The sequence below is a fragment of the Ranitomeya imitator genome, chromosome 5 (assembly GCF_032444005.1).
Source record: "Ranitomeya imitator isolate aRanImi1 chromosome 5, aRanImi1.pri, whole genome shotgun sequence".
Lineage (NCBI taxonomy): Eukaryota > Metazoa > Chordata > Amphibia > Anura > Dendrobatidae > Ranitomeya > Ranitomeya imitator.
In genome coordinates, this window is record NC_091286.1 from 670,830,329 (window position 1) to 670,850,726 (window position 20,398).

General features: G+C 42.1%; 2 protein-coding genes across 6 annotated transcripts in view; both read left to right on the forward strand.

The window, feature by feature from the left end:
* The window catches only part of LOC138638747 (cytochrome P450 2K4-like), a 177,604-nt gene that overhangs the window by 65,120 nt on the left and 92,086 nt on the right, over window positions 1-20,398 (forward strand). For 2 of the 4 annotated variants that reach the window (XM_069728299.1, XM_069728300.1), the window contains 5 exons: window positions 59-1,298; window positions 2,214-2,376; window positions 3,024-3,173; window positions 10,781-10,941; window positions 12,303-12,479. In XM_069728299.1, coding sequence (XP_069584400.1) covers window positions 2,256-2,376; window positions 3,024-3,173; window positions 10,781-10,941; window positions 12,303-12,479 — 609 coding nt within the window. In that variant the 5' untranslated portion in view covers window positions 59-1,298; window positions 2,214-2,255. The remainder of the gene's footprint in view (window positions 1-58; window positions 1,299-2,213; window positions 2,377-3,023; window positions 3,174-10,780; window positions 10,942-12,302; window positions 12,480-20,398) is intronic. The other 2 variants (XM_069728298.1, XM_069728301.1) reach the window with 1 other exon arrangement.
* Window positions 13,513-18,979, forward strand: LOC138638748 (uncharacterized). Of its 2 annotated transcripts, XM_069728303.1 has the most exons (3): window positions 13,513-15,340; window positions 15,501-15,657; window positions 15,775-18,979. In XM_069728303.1, the coding sequence occupies exons 1-3, from the start codon at window positions 15,253-15,255 to the stop codon at window positions 16,319-16,321; spliced, it is 792 nt and encodes a 263-aa protein (XP_069584404.1). In that variant the 5' UTR covers window positions 13,513-15,252; the 3' UTR covers window positions 16,322-18,979. The 2 variants fall into 2 exon arrangements, with proteins under 2 accessions (XP_069584404.1, XP_069584403.1); XM_069728302.1 differs by having other exon boundaries at window positions 15,501-18,979.

The following is a 20,398-nucleotide window of genomic DNA, read 5'->3' on the forward strand; positions in this document are numbered from 1 at the left end:
TCTCTCTCCCAGACAATCCCTGTCCCTTCTGAGACTCCTGTGGTTCTATGTCCCCCAGCTTCCTCCCGTTCAACTCATCCGGACTCAATAGGAGAAGGTAGAAGGCTGGCCATCTCAGCTGACCTAATCCCGGCCTCAGGTCCTGGATCCTCTTGGGATGGGTTACCGTTGAAGGTGGTGACTGCTAGCACATTTATCAGCCTGGGGCCCCTTCATGCCATAACAGCTTTATCCCCATGGCTGGCAGACTGTCACTATTCACTGCTGCATCCTGACTGAGCTGAACCAGTAAGTGCCTCACTTAATCCTCAGTGCTCTGCACTGCACTACACCATAACGCCTCCTCACTGGAAAACCTCTATGCTGTCTTTTCCTAAACAAATATGCCTATTCCCTATCTTTAATGTGCCCCACTATTCTATTCCCACTATTGACCTATGATATCCCTACTTCTTTACATAACACACATCACATTATAGTACATAAAAAATACAGCATCAATATATTAACATTAGTAAATGTCAAGGTGCAGCACGTAATATATGTGTACATTTTTCACAGGGGGGGAAAACACCTGACAGACTCTGTCACCTCCTACAACTCAGTACCGTACGCACAACCATAACAATCATTGATGGTTTCTGTCAAACAGTCTTCTCTACTGCCCTTTCTTACAACTATTCATTACTTATCACTGTTCAAATGTAGGTTCCTATTGGTGGCATAGATAGCACTGTAAGACCATGGAGGGGTAAGGCTCCTAAATCTCAGGTTTAGATTCAACAAGCAGAACAGCATGGAGCACTAAATTTCCTATCAAGATGATGGACACAACAACAAATCTATCTTGGTGAGCTCCTTTAAAAACCAAGATTATCCACTGGTCATATTTCGCATCCATTAGAGATGAGTATACTGCAGATAGACAGATTCTCTTTAATTCAGTTGGAAAATGTGATTTCCAGATACAAGAGCATAACAAGCAGAGAGGTAAAAAATACATTATCCAACTTGAAATCTCACCTGTCCTGGCATCGGAGCCTCCATTTTTCCTCTGGCTCACTTCCTCCATACGGTTCCAGACTTCTCTTCCTTTTGTAGTCTTCTTCACTCTTCGTTGCTTCACATGACATTATGTCATGTGTTTCTCCATGACATCATGATCTCACTGGAGTTCCTGCCAGCACCAGAGGTGGCATTGAGTGATGATAGTAGAGAAGACTGGATCCGGAGGTAAAAAAGCAAGCATACGGATGACCAGATAGTTAGCTGGTGAATCAAGAAAGGTAAAATGCAAGGTGAGTATAATCTTTTATTTATTTATTTTTTCTATCCAGACCCTAGATCACTGTTTTCCAATCTCCATTCCTTGCGGCCCCAAACAGAACGTTTTCAGGATTTTCTTAGATGAGAGAACCTGTGGCAATTTCTGTTCCCTTGATAATAATTGCACTACCTGTGAAATACTAAGGAAATCATCAAATCTTGATCTGTTGGGGGCCTTGAGGTGTGGAGTTTGGGAAACACTGCCCTAGACTGAGTCAAACAAAATGGCAGCCAACATGTCACTATTTTGTCTTGATTAAAAAATATTTCAGGTTATGGGTACTAGATTCTGTGATGGGATGTCTGGGGAACTAGTCTTGATGTGGAGTTGGTAAAGAATTGTTCCTCTATGTGCAGCTATTAGTAACTGCCCCATGGGGTTATTGCCTTCTTTCGGATCAACATGTTAGTCTATAGGTTGACCTTGATGGACTTAAGTCTACCTTCAACCTTAAAAACAATACAACTATGAAAATCTGAGGGTTCAGGTGAATTCAAACATTTTGTGAAATTCAAAGGAAATTTGATCCAGCTCAAATCGATCCACACAACTCTAGTAACCATCTTATGCGAGATCTGGCACTGTGCTGTGGTTTTCTATTATGAACATACACCAAAATCTAGATGTGAATAAACTCTTATTGGGTGTTTAGATGTGATTACATTGGACTTTAGATCTGAAAAATGGGCACAAGGGCTCGCATCTATATTTCTATGACTAAATCCTCTAAATGTTAGTTAACCATATTAAGATTCCCAAAATAGGTGTTAGTCTCCTGTGATCTATAACGTCTACTCTAAAGTCTAACTCCTATAATCAGTGAACATAAAAAAGGTAAAACAATTTCAGGACATTGGTGATTGTATGATCATTCTTGTATTCACAGTTGGCTAAGGAGTATGGCCCAGTCTTTAGTATCCAGATAGGAATGTCGAAATCCATCGTCTTATGTGGTTATGATACCATTAAAGATGCTTTCGTCAAAAATGCAGACTATTTTGCAGAAAGGCCAGATACACCAGTGTTTTTAGAGGCTCTAAAAGGCTATGGTAAGTCTTTGTTTTATTTATAACATTTCTTTACCTTGTTATTAACAATGTTCTTTGTCTTAAATACTCATTTATTAACTAAAAAAAACTGCTATAAAGGAAATAAACTCCTTGGAGAACCAGTTATGTTCATGTATTACATCAAGATGATCTTGATTTCATAGGGCTTTGTGTAATGCCTCTTTTCTCTTGTGGTGGCACAGAAGATGAGTTGAGTGGCTGCTGATTGGCTATTATGTTAATGTTTTTTATTGGCACAGAGAGTAGTGTAAGTCCATGGAGAAATCGCATGTGGTGGGGTTAGGTTAAATCTGCAAATGTTCTGGACCGGAGGATAGAGGTCTTTGAAGTCTAATACTAGTCCTACTCCTCCTATATCTACATCTGAACTTAAATATTTGGCTGAATTTGGAATCTAAAGGATAACTAGAAAACTCAACTAATTAAAATTATTATAAAAATATATATTTTTGGGCTCTCTTCTTTACAGGTGAGTTTTTTTTTCTCTGACTGACTAATAAGCAGTTTTATTTGGGGTTTTATTTTGTTTTGTGGTCCGCCAGAGAATTTCTTGGTTTAGTGATGGGCCAGTCAAGTCTTAAATATCAATTTTAGTACATATCTCTTGTCCATCCGGTCATCTTTAGGTATTGTATTTTCCAATGGAGAGAACTGGAAAGTGATGAGAAGATTCACACTCTCCACACTACGAGATTATGGAGTGGGAAGGAAGACCATAGAGGACAAGATCATTGAGGAGACTGAGTATTTAATACAAAAGCTGAAATCATATGAAGGTGAGTTTTGTAGTATGTCACCTGGGGAAATACTGCATCTAAGGTCGATCAATTATACATTAAAGCCAAATACAGTGGTGTGAAAAAATGTTTGCATCCTTCCTGATTTCCTATTATTTTCCATGTGTGTCACACTTAGGCCATGTTGACACGTTGCGGATTTTACCTCGGATCTGCTGCGTTTTTAATGCTACAGATTTGCAGCAGATTTCCATGTGGTTTACAGTGACATGTAAACCTATGGAAAACCCAATCCACTGTGCAAATGCTGCAGAAAAAAACGCGCAGAAACGGAGCGTTGTTTTTTTCTGCAGCATGTCAATTCCTTGTGCGGATCTGCAGCATTTCTGCACCCATTGACTTGCATTGAGTCGGGCACATCCGCAGCAAAACTGCAGATGTAAAAAAGATCTGCGGTCTAGCTGCGGGGGAAATTCTGCAGATCAGGAGGAGGGAAGTGTGTGGGCAGAGACTGTGTGTGTCTGTGTGTGCGGCAGGGTCTGTGTGTGTGGGTCTGCGGGGCTGTCAGGGGACTGTGCAGGGCTGTCGAGGGTCTGTGTGGGCTGTTGGGGGTCTGCTGGGGCTGCCAGGGGTCTGTCTGGGCTGTTGGGGGTCTGTCGGGGCTGTTGGTGTTCTGTGTTGGCTGTCGGGGGTCTGTGCTGGGCTGTTGGGGCGCCTGAGGGCTGTCGGGGGTCTGCCAGGTCTGTCGGGGGTCTGTGCGGGCTGTCAGGGGTCTGTGCGGGCTGTCAGGGGTCTGTCGGGGGTCTGCCATGGCTGTCGGGGGTTTGTGTGGGCTGTCAGGGGTCTGTGCGGGGCTGTTGGGGGTCTGTGTGGGGATGTCAGGGGTCTGCCATGTCTGTTGGGGGTGTGTGTGCAGGCATCGTCCGATGGGCCTACAAGTCCCATCGGGCTATGCCTGGTACAGTGACAGTGATTGACACATTAGCCAAAGATGGGACAGTGGTTGTCCCATCATTCGGCTAATTTGTTGAATGTAAAAAAAAACCACAAACATACAACAGTACATACAACATATAGCAGAACATACAACAGTACATACAACATACAACACTGCATACAACATATCATACAAAATACAACAGTACATAAAATATACAACATATAACTGTACTTACAACATACAACAGTACATAAAACATACAACAGTACATGCAACATACAACATACAAAAGTACATACAACATGCAACATACAACAGTACATACAACATATAACATAACATACAACATACAGCAGTACATACAACATATAACAGTACATGCAACATACAACATACAAGAGTACATAAAACAGTACATACAACATACAACAGTACATACAACATGTAACAGTACATACAACATACATCAGTACATACAACATACAACATACAACAGTACATATAACAGTACATACAACATACAACATATAACAGTACATACAATATACAACCTATCACAGTACATACAACATACAACATAGTAACATAGTTAGTAAGGCCGAAAAAAGACATTTGTCCATCCAGTTCAGCCTATATTCCATCATAATAAATACCCAGATCTACGTCCTTCTACAGAACCTAATAATTGTATGATACAATATTGTTCTGCTCCAGGAAGACATCCAGGCCTCTCTTGAACCCCTCGACTGAGTTCGCCATCACCACCTCCTCAGGCAAGCAATTCCAGATTCTCACTGCCCTAACAGTAAAGAATCCTCTTCTATGTTGGTGGAAAAACCTTCTCTCCTCCAGACGCAAAGAATGCCCCCTTGTGCCCGTCACCTTCCTTGGTATAAACAGATCCTCAGCGAGATATTTGTATTGTCCCCTTATAAACTTATACATGGTTATTAGATCGCCCCTCAGTCGTCTTTTTTCTAGACTAAATAATCCTAATTTCGCTAATCTATCTGGGTATTGTAGTTCTCCCATCCCCTTTATTAATTTTGTTGCCCTCCTTTGTACTCTCTCTAGTTCCATTATATCCTTCCTGAGCACCGGTGCCCAAAACTGGACACAGTACTCCATGTGCGGTCTAACTAGGGATTTGTACAGAGGCAGTATAATGCTCTCATCATGTGTATCCAGACCTCTTTTAATGCACCCCATGATCCTGTTTGCCTTGGCAGCTGCTGCCTGGCACTGGCTGCTCCAGGTAAGTTTATCATTAACTAGGATCCCCAAGTCCTTCTCCCTGTCAGATTTACCCAGTGGTTTCCCGTTCAGTGTGTAATGGTGATATTGATTCCCTCTTCCCATGTGTATAACCTTACATTTATCATTGTTAAACCTCATCTGCCACCTTTCAGCCCAAGTTTCCAACTTATCCAGATCCATCTGTAGCAGAATACTATCTTCTCTTGTATTAACTGCTTTACATAGTTTTGTATCATCTGCAAATATCGATATTTTACTGTGTAAACCTTCTACCAGATCATTAATGAATATGTTGAAGAGAACAGGTCCCAATACTGACCCCTGCGGTACCCCACTGGTCACAGCGACCCAGTTAGAGACTATACCATTTATAACCACCCTCTGCTTTCTATCACTAAGCCAGTTACTAACCCATTTACACACATTTTCCCCCAGACCAAGCATTCTCATTTTGTGTAGCAACCTCTTGTGCGGCACGGTATCAAACGCTTTGGAAAAATCGAGATATACCACGTCCAATGACTCACCGTGGTCCAGTCTATAGCTTACCTCTTCATAAAAACTGATTAGATTGGTTTGACAGGAGCGATTTCTCATAAACCCATGCTGATATGGAGTTAAACAGTTATTCTCATTGAGATAATCCAGAATAACATCCCTCAGAAACCCTTCAAATATTTTACCAACAATAGAGGTTAGACTTACTGGCCTATAATTTCCAGGTTCACTTTTAGAGCCCTTTTTGAATATTGGCACCACATTTGCTATGCACCAGTCCTGCGGAACAGACCCTGTCGCTATAGAGTCACTAAAAATAAGAAATAATGGTTTATCTATTACATTACTTAGTTCTCTTAGTACTCGTGGGTGTATGCCATCCGGACCCGGAGATTTATCTATTTTAATCTTATTTAGCCGGTTTCGCACCTCTTCTTGGGTTAGATTGGTGACCCTTAATATAGGGTTTTCATTGTTTCTTGGGATTTCACCTAGCATTTCATTTTCCACCGTGAATACCGTGGAGAAGAAGGTGTTTAATATGTTAGCTTTTTCCTCGTCATCTACAACCATTCTTTCCTCACTATTTTTTAAGGGGCCTACATTTTCAGTTTTTATTCTTTTACTATTGATATAGTTGAAGAACAGTTTGGGATTAGTTTTACTCTCCTTAGCAATGTGCTTCTCTGTTTCCTTTTTGGCAGCTTTAATTAGTTTTTTAGATAAAGTATTTTTCTCCCTATAGTTTTTTAGAGCTTCAATGGTGCCATCCTGCTTTAGTAGTGCAAATGCTTTCTTTTTACTGTTAATTGCCTGTCTTACTTCTTTGTTTAGCCACATTGGGTTTTTCCTATTTCTAGTCCTTTTATTCCCACAAGGTATAAACCGCTTACACTGCCTATTTAGGATGTTCTTAAACATTTCCCATTTATTATCTGTATTCTCATTTCTGAGGATATTGTCCCAGTCTACCAGATTAAGGGCATCTCTAAGCTGTTCACATATAACAGGACATACAACATACATTACATACAACATATAACATACAATACATATATACAGTACATTCATACATACAACATAGAGCACATACTCACCATCACCTTGTGACCTTGATCCCCAAAGCCATAGTCACCTGTAAAAAATATAAAAATAACAAACAGTATACTCCCTGATCCGCAGATATCCAATTAATATGAGTGTCCCACGATGATCTCCCGTGGAGATCAGCCACATCAGATGCGACCGCTCTCCAGGGGCTCCAGGAATTAAATGACGGAAGGTATCCTTCCCCAATGTATTCCTCTGCCACTGTAAAAAATATTCCCTAGTCTCACTTGTGGCACTGCTGTGTGGAAAAATTCCCACGCAGAGTTGCCATAAAGTGAGACCCTGAACTAAGGTAACCTCAGTGATGCGCTGCAAGAGCCATTGTCTCCTGTCAGTGTGTCACTGAAGGTCTGTAGACTAGTGACATCACCCAATGTCACTTTTCTATAGGGGACATCGTCGTGGGGCACTCGTTATTAATTGGACTGCGTCGGACAGGGAGTATAAAGTTTATTATTTTTAATTTTTTGCAGGCGAGCGAGTATGGTAAGTATGGTTAAATTAAGAATATTAAAATACTTTTTTCTGGCTGTGTCTTTATTTTTTTAACCCTTTTACTGCTATAGGATTAATAATGGATAGGCATCTTATTGACGTCTCTCCTTTATTAACCGGCTTAATGTCACCTTACATTAGCAAGGTGACATTTACCCCTTATTACCTTATATCCCACAGCTACACAGGAGTGGGAAGAGAGGGGCTAAGTGCCGGAATTGGCGCATCTTACAAATGCACCATTTCTGGGGCGGCTGCAGACTGGTATTTGTAGCTGGGGGCACCAATAACCATGGCCCCCCTCTAGGCTGTGAATATCAGCCCTCAGCTGTCTGCATAGCCTTTCTGGCTATAAAATATAGGGGGACCCCACGTCATTTTTTGGGGGGTCACCCTATTTTATTAGCCAGTAAAGGCTATGCAGTCAGCTGCCGGCTGATATTCATAGCCTGGGTGGGGCCATTTGTATTAACCCCTTTCCCAGGCTGCAAATATTAACCCCTGGCTGTTGGCTTTCCCCTCTGGTGCAGAAAATTGCGCAGGAGCCTAAGCCATTTTTTTCCATTTTGTTGTTGTTTTTTAATTAAACATTCATTAAGAAACATAGGCCTTGCTATTATATATCTATGGATATATCTGTAGATGGATATCTATGGATATATCTATAGATATAACTATGGCTATATCTATCTATAGATATATTTATAGATAGCTATATCTATAGATACATAGATATATCTATCCATATATCTATCTGGCTACTTTCACACATCAGGTTTTTGCAGAGTTGTATTAGCACGGATTGCTCCTGATGGCCACATGTTTCATCTGTTTTTTGCTGGATCCATCAGAAAAGCTGTTTCCGGCGGATGGAGAAAACGTTTAGAAGAAAGGATTTGGCGAAAAATGTATGAAACTGAGATGTGAAATGATGAATCCGGCCTCCGAATCCGGTTTTTCATGCATGTTTCCATTCAAATCATGCACATTTTCCATTCTCACTCTTTCTCAAAAATGGATCAGTTGCATCAATTTTTCACTATTTGCAACGGATCCGTTTGGCAAAATTTTGCCGGATCCTGACTGACGGAAAAAAACTGATGTGTGAAAGTAGCCTAACTATCCATATATCTATCTACATCTATCCATAGATATATCTATCTGCATCTATCTATCTCATTCCTTCTTTCTTTCTATCTATCTATCTATCTATCTATCTATCTATCTATCTATCTATCTATCTATCTATCTATCTATCTATCTATCTATCCACAGTATGTATCTATCTATCTATCTATCTATCTATCTATCTATCTATCTATCTATCTATCTATCTATCTATCTATCTATCTATCTATCTATCCACAGTATGTATCTATCTATCTATCTATCTATCTATCTATCTATCTATCTGTGTGTGTAATGGAGTGTGGGTTGGACAAATGTAAAAGAGGAAGTTGAACAAGACATGACATCATAAATCTTTTTTTTGTTCAATAATACATCTTCATTTAGCTTTCAAAAACACATACAAAAACGCATCAAAACTGCAAAAACCGCATCAAAAATGTGCAAAAACGCATAAAAAACGTACCTGCGTTTTCTGCCAAGAGCTGTGGATTTTGAGCACAAAAATCCGCAAGCAAATATGCAAAGTGTCCACATACCCTTAAATGATTCTGAGCACCAAACAAATTTAAATATTATACCTGCATGACAAAGTGAAGTAGACCAAAAGGATCCTCAAAAGCTAGACATCATGCAGCGATCCAAAGAAATTCAGGTACAAATGAGAAATAAAACAATTGAGATCTATCACTCAAAAGTTTTGGGACTCCAGCGAACCACAGTGAGAGCCATTATCCCCAAATGGTGAAAACATGGAACCGTGGTGTACTTTCCCAGGAGTGGCCAGTAGACCGAAATTACACCAAGAGCACTGTGAAGACTCATCCAAGAGGTCACAAAAGATGCAACAGCAACATCCAAAGAACTGTAGGCTTCACTTGCCTCAGTTAAGGTTAGTGTTCATGACTCCACCATAAGAAAGAGACTGGGCAAAAATGGCCTGCATGGCAAAATTACAAGCCAAAAATCACTTCTGAGCAGGAAGAACATAAAAGCTTATCTTAGTTTTGCCAGAAAACATAATGATGGTCCACATGACTTTTGGGAGAATACTCTGTGGACTGAAGAGACAAAAGTTGCATTTTTTTGAAGGTGTATGTCCCTTAACTTCTGATGTAGAAGTAACACATCATTTCAGAAAAGGAACTTCATACCAACAGTAAAATATGATGGTGGTAATGTCATGATCTGGGGCTGTTTTGCTGCTTCAGGACCCGGAAGACTTGCTGTGGTAAATGGAAAGATTGGAAAGATTAATTCTGCTGTCTACCAAAAAATCCAGAAGGAGAATGTCTGGCCATCAGTTGGTGATCTCAAGGTAAAGCACGCTTGGGTTATGCTGCAAGACTATGGTATAAAACACACCGGCAAGTCCACTTCTGAATGGCTAAAAAAAAAAATTAAGACTTTGGAGTGACCTAGTCAGAGTCCTGACCTTAATCCAATTTAGTTGCTGTGACATGACCTTTAAAAAGGTGGTTCATATGCTGAAACCCACCAATGTGAGCCAATCAAAACAATTCTGCTAAGAGGAGTGGGTCAAAATTCCTCCAGATCATTGTAAAAAATTAGTTGCCAGTTATCGCAAATGATTGATTGCAGTTGTTGCTGCTAAGGGTGGCCCAACCAGTTTTAGGGGGCAATCACTTTTTCACACTGGGCCTTGTAGGTTTTGATTTCTTTTTCCTCTAATAATAAAGACCTTCATTTAAAAACTGCCCTTTTGTTTACTTGTTTTATCTTTGTCTAAAATTTACATTTCTTGGTGATCTGAAACATTTAAATGTGGCAAACATGCAAATGAATAAGAAATCAAGAAGGAGCAAACATTTTTTGACACCACTGTATGTACATGGTATATTTACTTCTAGGAAAAACATCAGTTGGAAGAACATGGACCACTGTCGCACAGGGCCGGTTATAAGTTACCATCTTTTGCTAACATGAAGTCGAAATGAGTTAAGGGATTGATAATAGTCACCTTTGGCTTCCAATTCATTTTTTACTTCTGCCATGTATTGCAAATTGGGATTGCCTATTAAGTATTTACAACATAGCCTGCAAATATAGCGATACAGAAGAAAGCACCTCTGTGGGTTGAGGTGACATCTCAAGTGTAAATTCAAGATCATGTAATAAAAAATGTAATCAAATATTCAACGCATCAATAAAACAAAAAAATATAAAACATATTTATATTTTATCCCCTTACTTTCAGGAAAGCCCTTTGATAACGTCACTGGTATTAATGCTGCTGTTACTAATATAATTGTGTCCATACTCTTGAGCAAAAGATTTGATTTTGAGGATCCAACAATACTGCGGCTTATGGCTTTAATCAATCAAAATGTAGAACATTTAGCCAGCCCCTGGGTCATGGTAAGTAATTATTCAGGTATGTATGAAGGTTTAGTCAGTAAGGACAATGCCTTATTGATTTTACATTTCTCAGAGGTTAATGTGCTAAGTATGCTTTCATGTTAGAATGAGAAGAGCATTTTTTGTGGTGGTCCATGTTAGCATGTAACCATGAGCGTGGTCTAGGTTATTTAAGAATCAGTGTTCAGTAGTGTTGAGCGATATTGTCCGATATTTGAAAGTATCGGTATCGGATGGTATCGGCCGATATCCGAAAAATATCGGATATCGCCGATACCGATATCCGATACCAATACAAGTCAATGGGACACAAATATCGGAAGGTATCCTCTATGGTTCCCAGGGTCTGAAGGAGAGGAAACTCTCCTTCAGGCCCTGGGATCCATATTCATGTGTAAAATAAATAAATTGATATAAATTGATATAAAAAAATATTGATATACTTACCCTCGGACACGCCCTGGTTGTAACCGCTGCAACCGCCATGAATCCCTTTCTAAAAATGAGCGCGTAAAGGACCTTCGATGACGTCGCGGCTTGTGATTGGTCACGTGACCGCTCATGTGACCGCTCACGCGACCAATCACAAGCCGCGACGTAATCGAAGGTCCTTCACGCGCTCATTCTTAGGAACAGAAGCATTGCGGTTGCAGTGGTTACAACCAGGGCGCGTCCGAGGGTAAGTATATCAATATTTTTTATTTTTATTCTTTATTTTACACATCAATCTTCATCCCGATACCGATTCCCGATATCGCAAAAATATCTTAACTCGGTATCGGAATTCCGATACCGCAAATATCGGCCGATACCCGATACTTGCGGTATCGGAATGCTCAACACTAGTGTTCAGTCATCCGGAGTTAGTTACAGGGGCATGTGAGTGTATTGGAGCCTCAGGCTGCCTGTGTATATTACAAAGTCAAGTGAGGATTTGGCATATTTGCCAATTGGAACACTGGTTGAAGGTTACATCTGAGGTGGAGGAATCATTGCCCACCCGATGTAGAGAATGCCTTTTGAAAATGAAGCAAAGTGCCTAAAAACTTTTTCTGGACTCAATAAATCATGAGAGTTGCTCATATGCAGAGGAGAATGAATTCTGCTAGTGAGCAACCAACAGCTTCCTGAGAGCTTAATTCAGGTGACCACATTCAAGAGAGCCGAGACACCACACATTTAGAGTGGGAGACGAAACACTACACATTTAGAGTGGGAGCCGAGACAACACACATTTAGAGTGGGACAACTGTTTTTTTTTTTGCTTATGTTATATTTATTTGCTTTGTTATCTAATGTTCATAATTTTATTAGAACATATTCTTCAAGATTTTTTTCTTTTCTTTTCATGTATACCGAAGCTGTACAACAGTTTTCCATCTTTTGTGAAATGGCTGCCTGGAGCTCACAAAATGTATTTAAAAAATATTAAAGAACTTAATAACTTCATAATAAAAACATTTACGAAACAGAAGAAAGAGCTGGATGTGAATGACCAAAGGAACTTCATCGATGCCTTCTTGGCCAAGCAGCAAGAGGTACAGTGAACATTTTACGTGTTAATAAAATGTAATATTATTAAAAAAAATAATGAACTCCAAAAAAGCAGGCAGCAGTCCATCTCCGTTGAAAACTGTGCAGGATTTATTAGACTCACATGTCTAGGCAACGTTTCGGCTCTAATTGAGCGATTCTCAAGCCTCAAGCCTCAAAACAAATAATGGACAAAAGTAGAACATTTTAACAAAAACTTGATACAACATGGTGAATTCATTATGCCAGTGACATAATCAAGTAAGAATCATGTTTCACAATATTCTGCGAAACATATGAACCAGCTCACCCTCAATGAGGCCTCCAGTGGTCCTCAGTATGGAAATACCTTCTTCATTCTTAGGGGTGCACGCATGTGTGGGGCCGCACGCATTCAGCAAAGCATCGCATTAGCTAAGCATCAAGTTATAGCAGTTATTCCATGGCAAAGAACTAATATCCATCTCCTCTCCTCTCTTCACACAGGTATGCAGTGAATATCCCCAGCTCTCCCTGGATCCTGAATGTCTCTGTATTTTGCAATGATTTTCTGTGTGTTAGCAAGCACCCTGAATGGTATGCAGTGAATATCCCCAGCTCTCCCTTGATCCTGAATGTCTCTGTATTTTGCAATGAATTTCTGTGTGTTAGCAAGCACCCTGAATGGTATGCAGTGAATATCCACAGCTCTCCCTGGATCCTGAATGTCTCTGTATTTTGAAATGATTTTCTGTGTGTTAGCAAGCACCCTAAATGGTATGCAGTGAATATCCCCAGCTCTCCCTGGATGCTGAATGTCTCTGTATTTTGCAATGATTTTCTGTGTGTTAGCAAGCACCCTGAATGGTATGCAGTGAATATCCCCAGCTCTCCCTGGATCCTGAATGTCTCTGTATTTTGCAATGATTTTCTGTGTGTTAGCAAGCACCCTGAATAGTATGCAGTGCATATCCACAGCTCTCCCTGGATCCTGAATGTCTCTGTATTTTGCAATGATTTTCTGTGTGTTAGCAAGCACCCTGAATGGTATGTAGTGAATATCCCCAGCTCTCCCTGGATCCTGAATGTCTCTGTATTTTGCAATGATTTTCTGTGTGTCAGTAAGCTCCCTGAATGGTAATTTCATGTCATTCAACTCCTGTGCTAGAATTCATCATCAGTTACATGGTTTTCAGTACTCACTGTTGTAGCTCCAGGGGGTCTCTGTAGATGCTTATCACAGGAGAGGTGTTTAGTATAGAGATGTAATCAGGACTGTATCTTTGATCATCTATCCACACCAGGATGTGTTGAGCAGCTGTCCCTAATTTATAACTACACAGCTCCCATAATCCCGCTGTCCTCTCCGTGCACTGGGGCCTATAAAATTAGATTCATTCTTAGGGGTGCACGCATGTGTGGAGTCGCACGCATTCAGCAAAGCATCGCATTAGCTAAGCATCAAGTTATAGCAGTTATTCTATGGCAGTCAGTCAGGACAGGAGTCAGGTAACCCACACTCTGCTCTCCCTTCTATCCATGTGCTTTATTCCTATTCTCCTATGTTCCCTTGCAATCCACATCCACCGCCCAATCCCCCCTCCTTCACAACTCATATACATCAGCCCCTCTATACTTCCCTCTCCCATGTACAGCTTCCATGCACTTCTCATCTTCCTGAAAAACCTCAGTCCATCTTGCCAAAACACACTGCACAAAAATATTCTTAAGGCCGGTTTCATATTTGCGGTTGTGTCCACAGCGTTTCTTCCGCAAATATCCGCATGCGTTGTGTATTCCTATATTTAACATCAGGGACGCATGCGTCTGCAGTCGGTTGCTTTTGGCAGCATTTGACGACGCATGTGTCGTTTCGTCGTCTGCGGGTTGGCGCGGTAAACGCTACATGTAGTATGCGGTCGATTGCGTAAGGAAGGCACCAAAAAAACGCATATGCTGTCTATGTGAACGCATGCGTTCACAAGCACATGCATTTGCTTGCGATCATGAACGCATGCGTTGCACCAGAGAAATACATGTCTAGACACTGATAAGCCACCCCCCACATACAAGGAGATAAAGGGAGGGAGTGGACGGTTGCAGGTCACTACGCAGCAGACAGAGAAGCTTTCCAGACGCAGCAGACCAGACACAGGAAGGAATCTACACTCAGAAAAATGTGAGTATATCCTAGCCAATGCCTTTATTTTCTATTTTCTGTCTCTACATGTCCTAATTTCTTCCATTTTTTTCTTTCTGCATGCATCAGAATGTCTTCTTCTTCTGATGAGGAGCAACATCCTGGACCTTCTGAAGCCGAACATGTCAGTGAAGTGAGTACTCCCCTCCTCAGATTGGTAAGTATTCACTGTCACATCTACAGATATGACAATTTTTTTTTTCTTTCATTTTTTTAGAGCACTACTTCTACTGCGGCAGAGGCTGGGCACGAGCAGCGGAGTCACGGTCGGGTGGCAGGGCAGCAGCATGTACGTATACAAGGCTGACTGTTTACTGTATCCTCACTTTAGTATTCTTTAATCTTCCTTTCTTTACCTTCCTCTTTCTTTACATGTTTCTTCTGGACTCTTTTTGTATCTTGACTTTCCTTATTCATGCCATTTCTCAGCCTCTGTTTTCTTTCTTTTCCTTTTGTTAATGTATCCAACATTAATGTCTGTATTTAATTTTTAGGTTCCAGAACGGGATGAAGACCTCATAGAAAATTACCTCCTCATCTCCCTGGTCCAGGAGCGAGTCCCGTTGTGGGACACCCGGGTTCCACAGCACTCGGACAACATGACGATCCGGTGCCTATGGAATGAGGTGGCCAAAGCGATGTGGGATGACTGGGAAAACGCCCCTACTCAGGTCCGAACTTCATTTTGTAAGTATTAGAATGCAGTGTGAAGCAGCAGAAACCTTGGCCGTGCTCACACAACTGTGTGTGATGAGAGAAAATCTCAGGAGTTTCTCTCATCACACACAGATGTGTGAGCACGGCCAAAAGTACATTGTCTAACCATAATTTTTTGTTTTTTCAACAGTGCTCAAAGTCAAAACACATTGGCGTTCAATGAAGTACCACTTCAACAAGGACCTGCGTCAAGAGAGCCATGTTCCCAGGGGTTCAGGAGCAAGGATCCGAAAGTACAAATACCATTGCGTTCTGGCATTTTTAAGACCGGTCCTTGCCCAGAGAATGTAAGTATTTCTCCCGTGCATTAGGCTGTGTTGTATTGCCATAATCTGTATGTTTCTATTCCACAGGAGTTGGCATCTGGTTAATTTTTGTTATTATTTTTTTTCCTTTTTTCACAGCACATGGAGCAGTACTGTTGGCCCAGGTTCTGGAGTGGTCTTTCATCAGACAGCCATGGACCCGTCCCAGCCATCCAGCAGCGCTGCAGCAAGTGGGCCTGCCACACAAACTGGAGACCAGGAAGATGGTCCATCAGGTCTTCCCCTTTCCCAGTCCTCTGCCTCTACCCCTTTTTTGGGGGGCTCCTCCCGGCAGCAGCAGAGGGCATCGGACAGGTCGCTCATGCCCGAGTTTTTGCACTTGAGCTCGGTTTTTCACAAAGGACTCAAGGCTTTGGGTGACCGAATGGAAATTTCCCTTAGCCACATGAATACACGTATCCAGGAGGTCACAAAAAGCCTTGACCAAGTAAAAGCCGACCTTCAGAGGCCAGCACATCATTTTTTATCCAAATTGAGCAGGGCATGTCGGAACCCCTTACTCCTGATCTCCAGCTTATTGTCATTCAGGCCTGCAATGCTGCTTATGTGCAGGCTATGCAGCAGAGTCGGTATTTTCAGCAGACAGTGTCGGCATATCCACCTGTGCCTTCACTGTCACAGTTAACATCAATGCCGACCTCTGCTGCATACCACTGCACAGCCACCTCTATTCCTAGCACTGCCGGACACCAGTACAGCACCACCACCATGCCGAATGCTGTTGGACAGCCCACCACCACCATGACAACCGCTGCTCCTGCTTGGACCTCCTCCACTGACACCACAATGCAGCAGGACCCTGGCATGGCCTTCCGTACCACCACCACCACGATGCAGCAGGACTGTGGCATGGACTTCCGTTACGCCACCACCACGATGCAGCAGGACCCTGGCATGGCCTTCCGTACCGCCACCACCACCACAATGCAGCAGGACCCAGGCATGGCCTTCCACTCTACAAGTGCTATGGAGTCTGGCATGGCCTTCTGCTCTAGAAGTGCTATGGACTCTGGCATGGCCTTCTGCTTCATGAGCGCTATGGACTCTGGCATGGCTGCAAGCTCTACGAGCACTATGGACTCTGGCATGGCTGCACGCTCTACGAGCACTATGGAATCTGGCATGGCTGCACGCTCTACGAGCACTATGGACTCTGGCATGGCTACATGCTCTACGAGCAATATGGACTCTGGCATGGCTGCACGCTCTACGACCACTATGGACTATGGCATGGCTGCACGCTCTACAAGCACTATGGAGTCTGGCACAGTGCAGCCGGACGCTGACAGGTCATCAACCATGACCATGCCACGACATATGAGCCCACCGAGGCTTACCAGAACCCGGCAATCCCAGAAAGGGAGAAAAAATAAAAAAACAGCATACTCTTAATATTCCTCCCCCCTCACCTCCCAGTGTGTCTGTAATGTCAGGTTTGTCTCACCCTTCCAGTGCGTCTCAGGCCTCTCATGTGTCAAGCCCTATCCCCGAACTACCAGACCCCACAAGTTTCATTGCCCCTTCTCCTGCCACCCCTGCGTCGTCCACTGTTAGCCAGGCCTCAAAGCTTCACACCCCCCGTTTCCATAACTCTACCCAAAGCAGGCGCAGTTAAATAAATATTTTTGTTGTTCTAAGATAAATACAAGTTATTTGCCGCCAATTATTGTCACGATTCACACCGTGACCGTCACCCCAACGTCACGGATCGGGGTGACTTTAGGCCAACAGACGGCTATCACATGTGCAGGGGGGCTTATCTTAGTTATCCCTCCACTGCTACAATGTGATGAAAAAACACACACAAGTCTATGGACCTCTTAGTTTACAGCAGGGGCTTATTCTAGTTATCCCACTGCTCTTCAATATACCACGAACTGCAGGGATTTATGTATATCCCGCTTTACAGTTCTGCTTGAACTTGCAGCTCTCTGGCGCCCCCCTTACCCTCAGGTCAGATTAGGTACTGCACCTAGGGTAATTAGTCGCCAGAAAGGCTGCCTGCTATATACTGGCTATTGGGCACGCTGCAGCGAGGCAATGACTACTCCCACTCAGGCAGGAACACTAATTATCAATGCCGCCATCGCTACAACGACTCCCTAATACCCAGAACACGGTATGCTGCCACCAGCTTCATTTAAACGGGTCCAAAGCTAACCCAAAACAGTAGCGTAATTCCCTTCAGAAGACTTAGGGTACGTTTTAGAGCAGAAGAACAAATCTAGTATTTTAAATATTATACTCCATAAAAGATTTAAGGCAGTGTTTATAAAAAGTTATATAAAGATATTACAATATGAGACAATTGAAAATATGTGCAAAGTAATTATAAAATAAAGGGATTAAATGAGAATAGGTAAAACTCACATGTTCTCAGTTCATTTCAGGCAAACCCATGCTGGTAGGCAGAACCCCAAATGCATCAGGAGGTCTGGATAGAAACAGCTCCTCAAGTAAAAAACTCAGACTGAAGGCTGGGTTAAGGGTAGAGACTTTTAAACCCCAACCTCGTGACAACACTAAAGGGGTTGGTTTACCCAGTCCGTCCTCTCTCTTCAGACTTACCAAATTTCACTCTAATTCTTATAAGTCTCGTATTTTCGTTCCCAAACATGTCAGAATAATAACACACCCAGCTTTCTTTTTATTTTACCATATGTTTTCCAATGAAACCAAATTTGGGCTAATGGGGACATCCTGCTCCGGAGAAATCCGTACTCTGTCCCTGCTGGATCTAGAGGCTCAGGCTTACAGTGGCGGATTGATCCGCCGATGGAGGTTAGCAAGATATACTTATTATTTTTCTAGCCCAAATGGGTGGCCCAGAATCTTACAAGATTAGGACAAAGAGCCTCATGTTTTAAAAGAGAGATCAGACCAGTTTCAGCTGGTACAATTGTCTATTGCAACTACAGCGGTCGTATCAATTCCTTTGGTGGGAATTTGCAGCAAGAAGCAATAAAAACCTCTTCTACACACACAGCAGAAACACACAGAGAAGTGGGGTTTTTTTAGCCCGCAGCATGGGTCTAACAGGCAAGCTACAAAATCATGTTACATTTCATGCAATATCGTGACAATTATGTTTGGGTAATTGTGTCTTTCGCCGCCGGCAACACACACCGTGCACCAAATAAAATACTGCGCCGCACAATTTATTTTTTGGCCACATCCTAGCTCCAATAGTTAGCAAGTACAACACTCTGTGTGTCTTTAGTATAGAGCTATGAGGTGGACCAAAAAATTTATACTTGTATTTTCTCCATAATCTCTTCATTCTGCTTAGTCTGTGACTACTGTTGCAGACTAAAGAGAAAATGGTGGCAATGCAATGCAAAACTATAGTCAACAGGTCAAGTGTCCAAAAACTCATTAGTTAGGATGCCTGACCTGGTAAGTGGAGAAGTGCATTGTATAACCTCCTTTTTCTCTTCTGTGTACATAATCTATTTCACACAAAGTAAAGGGACGATGGCGGTCATACACGGCATATCTATGCTCACCTGGACATGTGTTGTGAATTTGCTTTTTGGCTCCCTCTAGTGGTTACTAGTTTTTTGACTCTGGTTTTTCTGTCTTTCCTTTTATCCGCACCTGGGTCGTTAGTTAGGGGCGTTGCTTTATAAGCTCCCTGGACACTCAGTTCTATGCCTGGCAACGTAGTTATCAGAGCTAATCTGCTGTGCTCTTGTCTACTGATCCTGGTCCGGTTATTCAGCTAAGTCAATTACTTTGCTTTTTGCTATTTGTTTTTGGTTTTGTATTTTTGTCCAGCTTGTTCCTAATCTGTATCCTGACTTTTGCTGGAAGCTCTAGGGCGCTGGTGTTCTCCCCCCGGACCGTTAGACGGTTCGGGGGTTCTTGAATTTCCAGTGTGGATTTTTGATAGGGTTTTTTGTTGACCATATAAGTTACCTTTCTATATTCTGCTATTAGTTAGCGGGCCTCTCTGTGCTAAACCTGGTTCATTTCTGTGTTTGTCATTTCCTCTTACCTCACCGTTATTATTTGTGGGGGGCTTCTATCCTGCTTTGGGGTCCCTTTCTCTGGAGGCAAGAGAGGTCTTTGTTTTCCTCTACTAGGGGTATTTAGATTCTCCGGCTGGCGCGAGTCATCTAGGATCAACGTAGGTATGACCCCCGGCTACTTCTAGTGTTGGCGTTAGGAGTAGATATATGGTCAACCCAGTTACCACTGCCCTATGAGCTGGATTTTTGTATCTTGCAGACTTCCACGTTCCTCTGAGACCCTCGCCATTGGGGTCATAACAGTTTGCCAGGCCTATATTAAATGTTTAATGCATTGCAAAAGAGGGATTATAAGAAAGAAGATTCTGAGTTTTTTTTTTTTTTCTCCTCTCTCATTTTTTTTTTTTTTTTTTTTTTTTTTTCTTCATCCCCTTTACCTCAGAGTGGCTTATGCTTGCTGCAGACATGAATGTCCAGACCTTGATTACAAGTGTGGACCAGCTGGCTACTCGTGTGCAGGGCATACAAGATTATGTTATCAGAAGTCCTGGGTCAGAACCTAAGATACCGATTCCTGAACTGTTTTCCGGAGACAGGTTTAAGTTTAGGAATTTCAAGAATAATTGTAAATTGTTTTTGTCCCTGAGACCCTGTTCATCTGGAGACTCCGCTCAGCAAGTAAAAATTGTTATTTCGTTCTTACGGGGTGACCCTCAAGATTGGGCTTTTTC